General features: G+C 38.7%; 1 protein-coding gene across 8 annotated transcripts in view; it reads left to right on the top strand.

Moving 5' to 3' along the window:
• LOC131132802 (uncharacterized) overlaps positions 1–13,612 on the top strand; it is a 31,433-nt gene that overhangs the window by 7,507 nt on the left and 10,314 nt on the right. For 2 of the 8 annotated variants that reach the window (XM_058078764.1, XM_058078771.1), the window contains 3 exons: positions 3,701–3,792; positions 5,426–5,599; positions 5,676–5,721. In XM_058078764.1, the coding sequence (XP_057934747.1) occupies positions 5,597–5,599; positions 5,676–5,721 (49 nt within the window). In that variant the 5' untranslated portion in view covers positions 3,701–3,792; positions 5,426–5,596. Of the gene's footprint in view, positions 1–3,700; positions 3,793–5,425; positions 5,600–5,675; positions 5,722–11,291; positions 11,630–13,612 lie in introns of those variants that run through there. The other 6 variants (XM_058078818.1, XM_058078788.1, XM_058078781.1 and 3 more) reach the window with 5 other exon arrangements.

The following is a 13,612-nucleotide window of genomic DNA, read 5'->3' as shown; positions in this document are numbered from 1 at the left end:
CATAGGTATGAATGTGAGTGTGAATGGTTGTTTGTCTATATGTGCCCTGTGATTGGCTGGCCACCAGTCCAGGGTGTACCCAGATAGCTGGGATAGGCTCCAGCCCCCCTGCAACCCTTGTGAGGATAAGCGGTACAAAATGAATGAATGAATAATTAAATGTGGCACTATTGTTTTGCATCGGCCACCAGTTTCCTATTGATTGGCTGGCCACCAGTCCAGGGTGTACCCCGCCTCTCGCCTGAAGACAGCTGGGATAGGCTCCAGCGGTAGAAAATAAATGAATGACTGTCCATTGTAGCAAGGGATGACTGTATTATTAATTTAATTTAATTTAATTTAATTTAATTTAATTTAATTTAATTTAATTTAATTTAATTTAATTTTATTTTATTTTATTTTATTTTATTTTATTTTATTTTATTTTATTTTATTTTATTTTATTTTATTTTATTTTATTTTATTTTATTTTATTTTATTTTATTTTATTTTATTTTATTTTATTTTATTTTATTCCATGACAGGTGAGTCTGTCACTGACATCTATTTTTAAGGGTATGCCTTTAAATGGGAAATTTTGCCCATCATTCACAACCCTTTCCCTTTTAATGTGCATTATAAAATGAGAAAATGACTTAATATGAGCTATAGCTTCGAAAATGAATGAATACCTTTAAGGTTCCACTGTATTTAGGAATTCATCATTGAAGTTTGACGTCTGAGTGTACTGTTGTGAATCTGCACGTCTAATGTGACGTGTCAGCAGTCAGCTGAAAGGCATCAGAGCGAGTGACTAATTGTACCGTCTGCTCACCATATCACACACACTCACTCGCATTACGCAATCACTACCAGGATAATCTCCTTGCCCTTGTTTTTTTTTTTTTTTTTACCCCTGTAGAGGCTGAATATCGACACGTCTAGATTACTCTCCCGTCTGGAAAATCCTTCACTTACCTAATCCTTGATTTACATACTGTACTCCATCCATGCATCCATCATTGCTCACTTAGCACAGTATTAAAAATCATAATCTGACACTTCTTGGAAAAGTCCCACTTAGCATTGAGCTGTTTTCATTCAAATGTCATAAAAAAAATCCAACCGATATAACCTCAACCAGAAATGGTACTTAGTGGGATGTAGGAAAGTCGAAATATAATCGGCTCAATGATTCATTCCACAAGTGGGTTTTACTTTTTCTTTGGATTTTTGTGTGTATCTTGTGTAGAAACGGTACCGGTGGTGGTGAAGAGGACAAACGTAACGATAACCATAGAACTGGGAATGTTAAATGTGGTCTCTGTTCTGGCTGCTCAGTACAATATGGCTAAAGTGACAATGTGTTTGGATAAAATTAGAAGTTTGGTGTGTCAGTCAAGTTGTTCTTTTGAGTTTTTTTTGTCCTGCCACCTCTGATAGTGTATGATGGTGATGGGATGAACTTACATACTAGGGATGCTCATGCTAGGATGACTTACTATTTTGTGCCAACTTTGACGCAGTGGCGGGTCTTTGTTGTCTTCTTTTTCCCCCCTGTGTAACGGCAGAATAGCATTCTTTTTCAAAGTACATTTATACTGTATTTTCATGCTTCTTGTCAAGTTGTTCCTTCGGAGCAGTCATTGAAATGACTCATTTCGAGGAATCTATTGTTGTCTTAAATCAGAATCAGAATGCCCCTTATTGTCATTTTACATATAGTAGTAGAATGAAATTGCAGCAGCTCAATTTTCAGTGCAAGACAGTATGACAGTACAAAATATAGAAATTAGAAATGATAAGAATAAATAATAATAAATAACAAAGGGTCTACATTGTAGAGGACGATTGGTTGCCTTGGTTACATGGTCTTGTTGAGGGAGATGATGGCTCGAGGAAAGTTTTTTAGTCTGTTTGTCCGTGCCCTGATACATCTGTATCGCCTCCCAGAAGGTCGTCATCTTGTTTTGGGGAAAAAAAAAAACATATATTATCACTCGGATACTGTGAACATCCAGCAGCACCACAATGTTTGGGCATGGCTACTATTTTGATGAAAAATGTGCTGAACCAAGTCGACGATCTAACTTGAGTAGCATTTGGAAGCTGGTGCCATGAAGTAAAAATGTAATTTTTGCAAATTTATCATTAGCTTTCAAAAATCGAACAATGTGGAACACAATTACAACCAATCCAATAGAAACAAAACAAGCAGTTGATGTTTGCTAAATACAAGGATGAAGAGTCTTGAACCAGTCATGATGTGCTATATATATCACTATATTGACACTTACTATGGTACACATTATGGCATTGGATGGTCATATCACCTCGTACTTTGGTACGGGACAAAAAAAACAAAAAAAAAACCCAAAAAACTTAAACTGTATTATGGAAAGCAGGAAGTGAACAAATGTAACAATTACTGATTGTAAAAGTACCAGATGGAGGGGTAGGATTTTTTTTTTTAACCATTACCATTACCATTACAATCCATAACATATTTAGGCAAAGTTGATTAATGAAAAGGACTCTGGAGCAGATTATTTCTATTTTTATGATTTTCTATGGGAGCTATGATTCTCTTACACTGCAGACGTGGTTTCCAGCTGTGTATGTGTGTGTATTTAAGCACCCCGTGTCTCTCAATGGCCTAATTGTTATTGCCTTACATTGCTGTTTTGGTGTGCCACTGAGACGTAGTCGTAACCGGTGTTAGCTACAGTTCAGGTAACAGCCAAACACGGAGCAACAAGTGAAAATCAAAACACAGACAGCTGGTGGTGCACACACACACACACACACACTTGGCACAAATAAATAGGAAGTGAAAGACAGCACAGATGAGGCTGATATGAAGTGATGACAGACCACTTGGTTCTTTCCAAGTTAGCTCGACTCTCTCTGGAACCACGTCTGCGATATTTCAGCGATCAAAACAGAGAAGGAAGGAAAACCGTGTTTTTTTGAGATTGAGTCATCCAAAACTGCATATTTTGAGGAAAATATACCTCTTCAGTCACAAATAATGTCAGAATTTGAATTCTGTCTTTTTTTTTGCTGTTTTTTAATTGTTTAGTAACAGTGGTTAGCCTATTTTTAAACTTGTAGGATCAATAATAAGGTTAATTAAAACAATAAATTAAAAAAATACAAAATAAAAATAATCAATCTCAATGCAATAGCAGTGCTTAATTTTTGTATCCGCTTTTTATTTGGCTTTTTGTGATTTTTTTTTATGTTAATCACACACAACTATTGAAAGCAGCCCTCAACATGGTCATTCATTATCACTTCTAATTAAAGTTAAGGTTAAGCTTGACTATTAACTTCCTGTCACATTTGTATGACAGTTATTAGGCTGTTTATTAGAACATTGTTTCAAAAATATGAACAAATTGCACCAGTTTTTCATTGACCTTCAGTACCCACTGCATTCAGGTCTCATAGGGGTCACGACCCGAGCAAACATCGATGTTTGACGTCCGCTTCACGCTCGTCAACTTGAGGGATTTCTTCTGGTAACCCTCACACACACTCACACACTCCCTCCAGTCAGCAGGGTGTGTGTTCAATGGCTCCATTGATGGTCTCTGTGGGTGGATCCTGGTGAAAAATAATACAAAAAACTGTTCTTATGAAGGGAGTTTGGGGGAATTTACAATAGTCTTACTGTATTGCCATAATGATTTTTTATTGCTGTTTTATCTCGTTCCAGACGGGACCTGCAGGGTGGGGCTCCAGACATGAGCTCATGGGTAGACATTAGTGCAATTGGGCTGAAAACTTGTGGTGTGGATCCAAACTCAGGTGAGAATGTACGGTAAATACAGAACTGCATGTACAAACAGTACAACACACAACTCATCATATCACACTTCATATTGTCTGACCTGCACGACTAATTTTTTCCTCTCTAAGAAAACCCTATTGTGTTTTCACCGCTGTTGATGTGGGCGTGTCCCGTCGTTACACAGGCAGACGGCTTTTTGCTCTCTGCAGTGAGTCACATGGCTGCAGCCGCACAGACACAACAAACAGCAACATCTGAAATGACAAAAAATACTGAAAGGACAGTTAAAGTAAAAGAAAATCTACTTTTTTCATTAGTATTATTTATTATTATTGTGAGTTTTTATTTTTAATAGCTGTATTTTATACATATAAATTATATGTAATATATGTAATATATAAATTATTTTATTACATTTTATTTTTTAGAATTATTTTTATTTATTTGAAAATGTTTGTCCTTTGAAATGTATATACTATACATACTTTACAGTACAGTCTATCACAGTAATAGTATATCATAATATAATCAGAAAGCTCAAATTCAATATACATTCAGAAAATATATAAAATCAGAAAACAATGTATCATTTGTGAATTGAGATGCTGATGACTTTTATGCTCAAATAAAATTCATTTAATCCATCAAGGGGCTGCACGGTGGTCATGTGGTTAGCGCGCAGACCTCACAGCTCCCATATTCCAAAAACATGCTAGGTTAATTGGCGACTCCAAATTGTCCATTGGTATGAATATATGTCTATATGTGCCCTGTGATTGGCTGGTGAGGAAAAGTGGTAGAAAATGAATGAATGAATGAATAAATCCATCAAATTGGTCAATTTAAAGACATGACAGCAACTCTTATGACATACTTGAGGTCAGATGTTTTTATAGGCTTTTCTTAAAAGCAAAAATACTTGTAAAAATATTGTGGATGATTATTTTATTTTCTTATTTATATATTCATTTGATGCTGTAAAAATAGTATATAGAGTAAATATAACAATAATAATTATTATTATTGTCATCTTGGTGTCACTTTTAAACACCTCAAATAAGGAGAAAAAGTGAACCTGAAAAACAAGCAAGCGTCAAAAGAGTGTTATTTTTTTCCTTCTTAAGGTCCTGCCGGGACACCTGATGAATGTGTGGTGGGTTTTGTCCACCTCCTGGACCAGAAAAGTGTTTTTTAAACACCTTGAAAAAAGGAAAATTACTGAAAGCCACAGACGTCAAAAAACGGGCAAAATACGGACAAAAAAACGGGCAAAAAACGAAGCGTCGACTGTATTTCCTTGGATTTCTAAAACTGTTTTAATTTATTTCTCTGCTGTGATTGGTCACACTCCCAAGACAAAACACTGCAGCAGAGTGGGGAGTGGGGCAGGCCTACATCTTGTACCCAGGCATGCCCATATAAGGAAGTCTCACTACATTTATAGGTCAGAAAAGTGGAAAAGGCCTAAAAGATCCCCTTTAAGGTTAAGTAGGTTTTCATTCATTCATTCATTTTCTTATCTACTTTAATTCAACCACTGTAATAGAATATAATATTCATAATATTCACACAGCAAGTCACAAAACAAGCTAGTGTTCCAAGGAGTTTGATTGTGTTCTAATATGTAACACTGCATCGTTCACCTTCCAGGCCGACTCATCCTTGAGACAATATCAGGAAACGGAAGCGGAGTTGCTTCAGTATGGCCGACCTGCAGGAAACCAAAGCCGCTCTCCATTTAAGGACTCTTTCGGCCTACCGCCTGAAACCCTCAGCCCCGTCGTCCAGTACTTGTGATGTCAGCGACAAAGAATTCCCCCCATGGTGAGACTGCAGGCAGGTTTCGGTTAATTATTGACTATGGAGAAACTGTCATTTATAATGTCTGTCTTACTTTTAGGGACTATTTGTCACATGTACACGGAACATTGGTAATCAGTCAGTCAGTAAGTGACTAGTTTGTTTCCTCATTCATTCATTCATGAATTAGTTGGTGAGGGTTTGATCTGTATATACCTGTACAAGAACTGCAGTAACACCAAAGGTTGCACACAACACAGCAATAGGCTGGTCCACCAAATACAGTGAAGTCTCGTTATATCGATATTGTCGGGAGTCGGAAAAAATATCGATATAACCGGACTGTCGATATATCCGATCCTGCGCCCAACTGCATTAAAAGTGGGCAATAATGCACTCGACAGCTTAAATCAATCTTTGCTTAAGGATTTCAATACCAAAATAGAACACGGCGAATGGCTGCTTCCAGTCAACTTTATTTTTCACACTTCCACCACCAGAGCGCAGCACACACACCGATTCCCGCACTTCCTGGTTCACAGGTCATGCTCAACCCGCCCCACATAGCTGGCCAAACACATGCCTGCAAAAGAAGAACCAACTGCGTTTGTGGTTTCTCTCGTGTGTATAGAATAAAAAGATATCTGAATACAACACAATTAAATACATGTATTTGTACGCTTGTGTCTTCGTTGGAATAGGTGTGTATGCTATGTCAGTTGGTTCTTCTGTTGCAGGCATGTGTTTGGCCAGCTATGTGGGGCGGGTTGAGCATGACCTGTGAACCAGGGGAATCGGTGTGTGTGCTGCGCTCTGGTGGTGGAAGTGTGAAAAATAAAGTTGACTGGAAGCAGCCGTTCGCCGTGTTCTTTTTTGGTATTGAAATCCTTAAGCAAAGATTGATTTAAGCTGCTTTTGTATCGATATAAGCAGACCAAATTGGCTGGCGGGAGATGAAAAGGGCATCGTAGTAACCGGATTATCATAATAACCCGGTATCGTACTAACGGAACTAATTATATCATAAAAGACTAGAAATTTGCCGGGAAATGAAAATAGTATCGTAATAAGCAGTACTTCGATATAACCGATATCGATATAACGAGACTTTACTGTACTGTATATAAGTACTTCCTGGTCATTACGGCATGGGGGATGTTATTTCTAGTTAAAGTCACTACATACTGTATTGTTGTTTAAAATAATGTTTTTCTGACCTGTTGCACATCCCTTTGCCATAATTCTCTCACTCTCCACCCGACTCACTCTCTCTGAATCACTGCCATGACATCACCGCAGTCTCGCTGGACCGAGACGGGATTAAATCTGGTGTGCTGCTGCTGCTGCTGGTGTCACATGGGGCCCCAGAGAATTTAGGATTGACCACACGGGGCTCAGCAGATTAAGACGCGTGTCGTGCTGTTGCTGTCGGTTAGTTCAACTCTGCTGGTGACCCAGATTGTGTGACAAGCTTTTTGGCCATTTGCCTGCTCCTCTTTTGAAAAAAAAACCCACACACAAATACATTTTTTTTTAGTTAATTTTGGGTTTAAAGACAAATAAAGATTCAAAAATCATTTTATTTAATATACAAGAGAAAAGAAAACATCAATGGAAGGTTAATTATTAATAGAATAGAACTGACCTTTTTTTTTAAATGAATATTTTGTAGATATTTGGCAGCCGCTGTGACGAGTTCCTGTTTATGTACATTCCAAAGCATACAGGGGTCACACTTAGTCATCTTCCATGCAGGAAAAAAAACAGACTCAAGACTGGAAATGACCCCCCTCAAGGCTTTTTCTCAATGTTGCTGCACTTTCTTTCTGAAAAAAAAAAAAAAGTCTGTTACCATAGCAACCCTATCAACAAGCGACTGGGAGTTCTTCATTAGGGGAAACCCCTGGGAGGCTCCCATGTGGTAATAACGATGACAACATTTGACTTCTATTCTCATTCAAAATGAAATCACCCGTGGAGGTATTTGCATGTTTCTGCATGCATGGTTGCATTGTAAACTCTCAGGTGATAATTGTAGACGGATGCCGTCCCAGGTTTAAGCATCTAAATTTAAGCTTCTCAACGGACATACGCCATGAAATATTTAGTCAACGTGACCTAGAAGAAGCAGGGCAAAGCAAGCATCACTCAGATACTGTGATGCTAACTAGTATGTCCTAGTATGTCCTTACTAGTCAATTTTAACTACCTCAGTAATTAGTCACAGGTTGTAATAAGTCTAAATTGTACCATTCGGTCATTATTAGTCAGTTGTGTGTCACTTGTGAGTTTTGCGCTTAGATGGTGTTGTTGTTTGGTTGTTTATTGCTTCATTGTTTTTATTTTGTCTGAGTTTCTTTGTTTATTTTCATGCAGTATTTAGTATTTAGTCATTGTTAGTCATTTAATTTCTTTAATTACAAGTGTGTTAGTTTTTGGGTTAGTGTGTGATTAATGTTTTCTGGGTTGTTTGGTTGTTTTGTATTTGCTGGCGACCAGTCCAGGGTGTACCCCGCCTCTCGCCCAAAGACAGCTGGGATAGGCTCCAGCACCCCCATGACCCTTGTGAGGATAAGTGGTAGAAAATGAATGAATGAATGAATTGTTTTTTTTTAGGTTCCCAGATAACCTAATGACATTGAAACAATCTATGTTGAAATTTCGACATTAGAGCATATACAGTAAACCTCGGATATATCGGATTCAATTGTTCCCACTGGTTTTGTCCGATATAAGCGAAATCCGTTATATGCGTATACCGGAAAATGTCCGTTTTACGCATATATCGGATTTATATCCGGTATATGCGTAAATCGGATTTTATCCGTTATAAAAAGGCACTTCCTTGACTATGTTTCCAATGTACCTGGACGCGCAGGCAACGCTGCAAACGCTGCAAATGATGTCGTATAGCGGCCTGTCACGATTCGCCGAATCGGAGCGCCACGATGCGGCCATCCGATATATGCGAGGGAAATTTAATGGAAATGCATTGGAACGGGACTGGAGATTTTGTCCGAAATAGGCCAAATCCGTTATAAAAAAATCCGATATATGCAATGAATTTTTATTGGAAATGCATTACAGAAAAATTGGTTCTTTTTTATCTGTCCGTTGTGAGCAAATTTCCGATATATCTGAGTCCGATATATCCGAGGTTTACTGTAATCAATGTAGGACTTCAGTATTGATTTACTGTATGTGACATTGATTTCATAACCATTGTCCATAGGTATGAATGTGAGTGTGAATGGTTGTTTGTCTATATGTGCCCTGTGATTGACTGGCCACCAGTCCAGGGTGTTCCCTGCTACTCGTCCGAAGACAGCTGGGATAGGCTCTAGCCCCCCCCCCCCCCCCCCCCCCCGCGACCCTTGTGAGGAAGAAGCAGTAGAAAATGAATGAATGAGGTCAACACAATTTCAATTGGTGGCTGCACAGTGTAAAAAGTGGTTAGCGTGCAGGCCTCACAGCTAGGAGACCCGAGTTCAATTCCACTCGTGGCCATCTCTGTGTGGAGTTTGCATGTTGTCCCCGTGCATGCGTGGGGTTTCTCCTCCCACATTACAAAAAGATGCTAGGTTAATTAGCGACTCCAAATTGTCCATAGGTATGAATGTGAGTGTGAATGGTTGTTTGTCTATGTGTGCCCTGTGATTGGCTGGCCACCAGTCCAGGGTGTACCCCGCTGCTCGCCCGAAGACAGCTGGGATAGGCTCCAGCATACCCAGTGGTAGAAAATGAATGGTAGAAAGTTTGAATGATATTTCAATGATAATTTTAATAGATTCAATGTCAACCATTATGATGATCCGATGAAAAATTATCAACAATCAATATGTCGTTTTAATGTTACCTTGCTATCTGGGTCATCTCCTTTGCTATCGTGCAATATTATTTTGCTACTTTCTTTGCAAACACATTCACTCCCGCCATTTTTGAGTACATTCCAACTCTGTCTCAGAAATGGGACAGTCTGAGTGAGTGTGTTAAAGACACTGAGTCTGTTTGTTTACGTACCGTGGTTGTGTCTGGGCCGGCCGCGTCGTAGATAAGCGGGGTGGGAGTGGTAGCGTGTGTGCATGCGTGCACTGTATGTGCAAAAGAGCGAAGGAAATGCCACACATGAAAGAGTGCATAAAAGCATTCAAAGTGGCCTCGGGAGTGATGGGCTTGTCAACTGTGCAGACTTTTCATTGTTGAGCGGCTGATGATTGAGGGTAGTCCTTTTGCTCTGTCTCCTGCTCGCTCAGGCCAGCCAGAGGAAACTGCTGCATAACGATAACAGACTCTGAGACAATGGCTTCAACAGGCGTAAACACACATACTGTATAGGCACAACACACACACATTAGCTTTGCGATGGTTGTGTTGCTGATAGTCTCCTGACCTTATGGAATTATTTATCAAATATGCAACAATCCGGACATACCAGCCACATTTCTGAGCTTTTTTCCTCCCTTTTTGGAAAAGCGGGAAATTGTCACTGTCGCACCTTCCTCTGCTTGGTGTTTGTCTCCCTAATGATAAGCACACTTAAAGGAAAACTGCACTTTTTGTGAAATTTTGCCCATCATCCATAATTCTTGAACACATATGTCTCTTTTCTGTATGTTCTAAAGATATAAAACAGATAAAAATAGACACCTCATTACTGCATTTATGCGAACCACTTATTCCGCCTATAAAGCCTTCTTTAAAAGCCCTCATTTACATATAATGTGGTATGCATATAACCACGCAACATTGTTATTATTATTAATTGCATTGTTGCACCAATCCACCTATGTTACTGGTGCATTGATGCGTAGCCAGAACACACTGGCTAGCTACTAGCCGGTTAGGGTGACTAGCTTCACCTCAGCCTACTACAACAAAAAAAAAGGCTACATATTTGATAGCATCATAGCATCACTGCTGCTGTTGTTGTTTCTGAGTTTGAAAATTTTATGCTAGGTGTAGGTGCTTGTTTCTATGTTGCTTTGTGAAATCAGTGCGCCCAGGAAGGAAGCTCTGGCAATGCTTAAAATGGCCAAAATATGCTAAATAATATATGCATATAATAATGAATGTGACTGTTTACTGCATGGTCACAGCATGTATAGAAAACCGTAAAACCTTGATTTAATTTTTGGAGGTCTTTTTAGGCGGCATAGGCGGATTCTGTTACATGTTGTTATGAGCTATTTTTCTTTTTATCTGTTTTTATATCTTCATAATGCACAAAAAGAGAAAGCTGTGTGTTGATGTCTCACATAAGGATTGTGGATGATGAAAAAAAAGGTGCAGTTTTCCTTTGAGGGTTATTTTGGGAGGTTGCCTCAAACAATATTTGGAATTGGGAGTGTTGTGGTGCGTTGTTTATTCTCCCTCTTTTTTTTGTATATAATTTTCACTGTAAGAATAACCCTGTGAGTGTTGTATTCTGGACATTTTTACTAATTTGGCAGTCACAAAAAATATAGCCACTGCTATAAAAATTATAGTAAGTCACTAATTTAACAAATAATTGCTATCTATTTAATATACGAAATTGTTAACAGCCAGAAAAATATGTTAATTTATTTTGAAAACAATGTGTTATTTTTCCAAATAAAGTTGCTTAAGACGCTGTTTAATCGCAGGCAGATGGCGCCCACGTGTGTCAATAAGCTTTAATTACAGCTGCCTCGTTTGCAATAATAGCAAACCACCATCAGGGGGCGCCCTGTGTTTTGTTATTGTCAGGCAGCGGTTGTCGTCAAGTTTCCATCATGGCTGTCAAAGACTGGAAGCTGTTTCTTACATCTATAACGTCGAACACGTTTAACTACGCGGTACGATTGTATAAAACGCTGAAGTTGTAAAACATCACCTAACGAGAAGGTAGGTCTTAAATAAGCAGTGTAGGGTTTGACATAGTATACTCGAGAAGCCCTGCTGCGTTTTAAAAAAAATATATTTTGGAATCTTCTTCCGGAAATAGTTGTCGTGTCTTCTACCTTATCTTATCTGGTTGCTGTCAAATTTTGAAGTCTCATCCATAACTTCAGACAGACCGCATCGCCTATTGAGGTAAGTTACTGATCTCCTGCTTCTCGTTTTGTTTATTAAATTGCTAAATTGTCAAACGGCTCTTGACCGCACTCTACTTATCTAGTTTTTTTGGTCGTGGCCGTTTATTTGCTGTTGTTTTAGCTAGCTGGATAACACGCTACTATTATCCAAAGTCATGAACAGTTTGTCAGATGAATATGGAGATATGTAATGAATGTTGTAGACTCTGTAGTGCGAAAATATGACATGACTTGTTGCAAACTGTTCACGTTATCTTTTCTTCCTTTACGAAGCCGCTATCGAGTGACGTCATAGCTTAGCTAACGTTATTTTTAAAAGAGGCGCTGTTTTTCCTCACAGAAAAATTCTTAAAATATTTAAAATATTTCCTGTATTTAATATTCCTCTGTTAACCACATAGTAAAAATATATCACATTATACTGTGTTACACTATACTATAATAATGCATGAATAATGATATGGTCTACATTCATACAAACAGAAGAATTTTTGGGGTATAAAGTCAGTGAGTCATTTGCTCCATATGACTCATTTCACAGGCACCCACTTAGCCACAGCATTAAAATGTTTGCCATCCCTTCTGGTTTGATGCTACCATGCTGGCCCATTCATGTTTTTACATTCTTTCCTGCCACTGTTGACAACTTTTTAATAAGAAAAGTAGCAAATGGCTGTCTTAGAAGTCCCTCGATGACTGCAGCGTCATATTTGCATATCATTTGCATATCATTTGCATGTGATGCTGTAAATGCTGCAGGAAACAAAACCCAAAAAAGTGAGTAAAAACACCTTAATTACTTTTAGAGGTACAAACAAATTGGACATATTTTCATCAAAATAAAATAACTTTAATATCCCCTCTCGAAGGCTGCACGGCGGATGTGTGGTTAGCGCACAGACCTCACAGCTAGGAGACCCGGGTTCAATTCCACCCTCGGCCATCTCTGTGTGGAGTTTGCATGTTCTCCCCGTGCATGCGTGAGTTTTCTCCGGGTACTCCGATTTCCTCCCACATTCCAAAAACATGCTAGGTTAATTGGCGACTCCAAATTGTCCATAGGTATGAATGTGAGTGTGAATGGTTGTTTGTCTATATGTGCCCTGTGATTGACTGGCCACCAGTCCACTCTCATGAGGAAAAGCGATAGAAAGTGAATGAATCTCCTCTCGACCAGTTCTCCCATCACATGTTGGCTTTTGAGAACTTATTTAAATTAACACAAGTGAACAGCAAATAACAGATTATGCACACACTTCTGGTGAGTATATGTAGTAGAAACTGCGACTGTGAGGACCCAAAACGCAGAACTGTATGTGCTTTCACTGTTGAATCCCCAAATACCAAAAAACACACCAACATCAGAAAGAGTTGGTAGATTTGTCACTTGTTTTTTTTTTTAGAAAATATGTCGTCAACATGGGTTGGAACGTCACCAGATTTAGAGACAACAGGAAATTGTAGAGGCTAGTTCAGAAGAGTTGATAAAAACTGTTATTGCTATGTTTTCTCTGGTCACCGTGTTGTAAGGATGTACAAATCAGTTGATGGGGGATATGGTTTATTTGGATGGCTAAATGTGGCAATTTTGCTGTCAAATGAATGACATAAAATCATCACTGCTAAGAGTGGTAGGGATGGATAGGTTTGATGGAGCTATGGCACTATGTATTCATGAATTGTGTGAATCGCATTGACTTCCTGTCGCTGGCTGTTAGATGCACACAAAGATACACACACAGGCCACCGCAACTTCCCTTCCTCACTTAATCTCTCGCTGTTTTCTGACATGTACAGTCATTTCCTTGTCCTTTTACCGCCATACAAAGACCTGATCATTATTAGGTGTCATGCTCTTCTAAGAATTGTCATAATGTTATGATGGCTGACTTCATTTGCAGCTGCTAGTGCTGACCTGCTGGCCTTTGCAGAGAATGCCGTTTAAAACTCATATGCTGTCTTTTCTTTTTACAATCAAATG

The sequence above is a fragment of the Doryrhamphus excisus genome, chromosome 1 (assembly GCF_030265055.1).
Source record: "Doryrhamphus excisus isolate RoL2022-K1 chromosome 1, RoL_Dexc_1.0, whole genome shotgun sequence".
NCBI classification, from domain to species: Eukaryota; Metazoa; Chordata; class Actinopteri; order Syngnathiformes; family Syngnathidae; genus Doryrhamphus; species Doryrhamphus excisus.
Note: the sequence above shows the minus strand (reverse complement) of the source record. Positions and strands in the feature narration are given on the sequence as shown.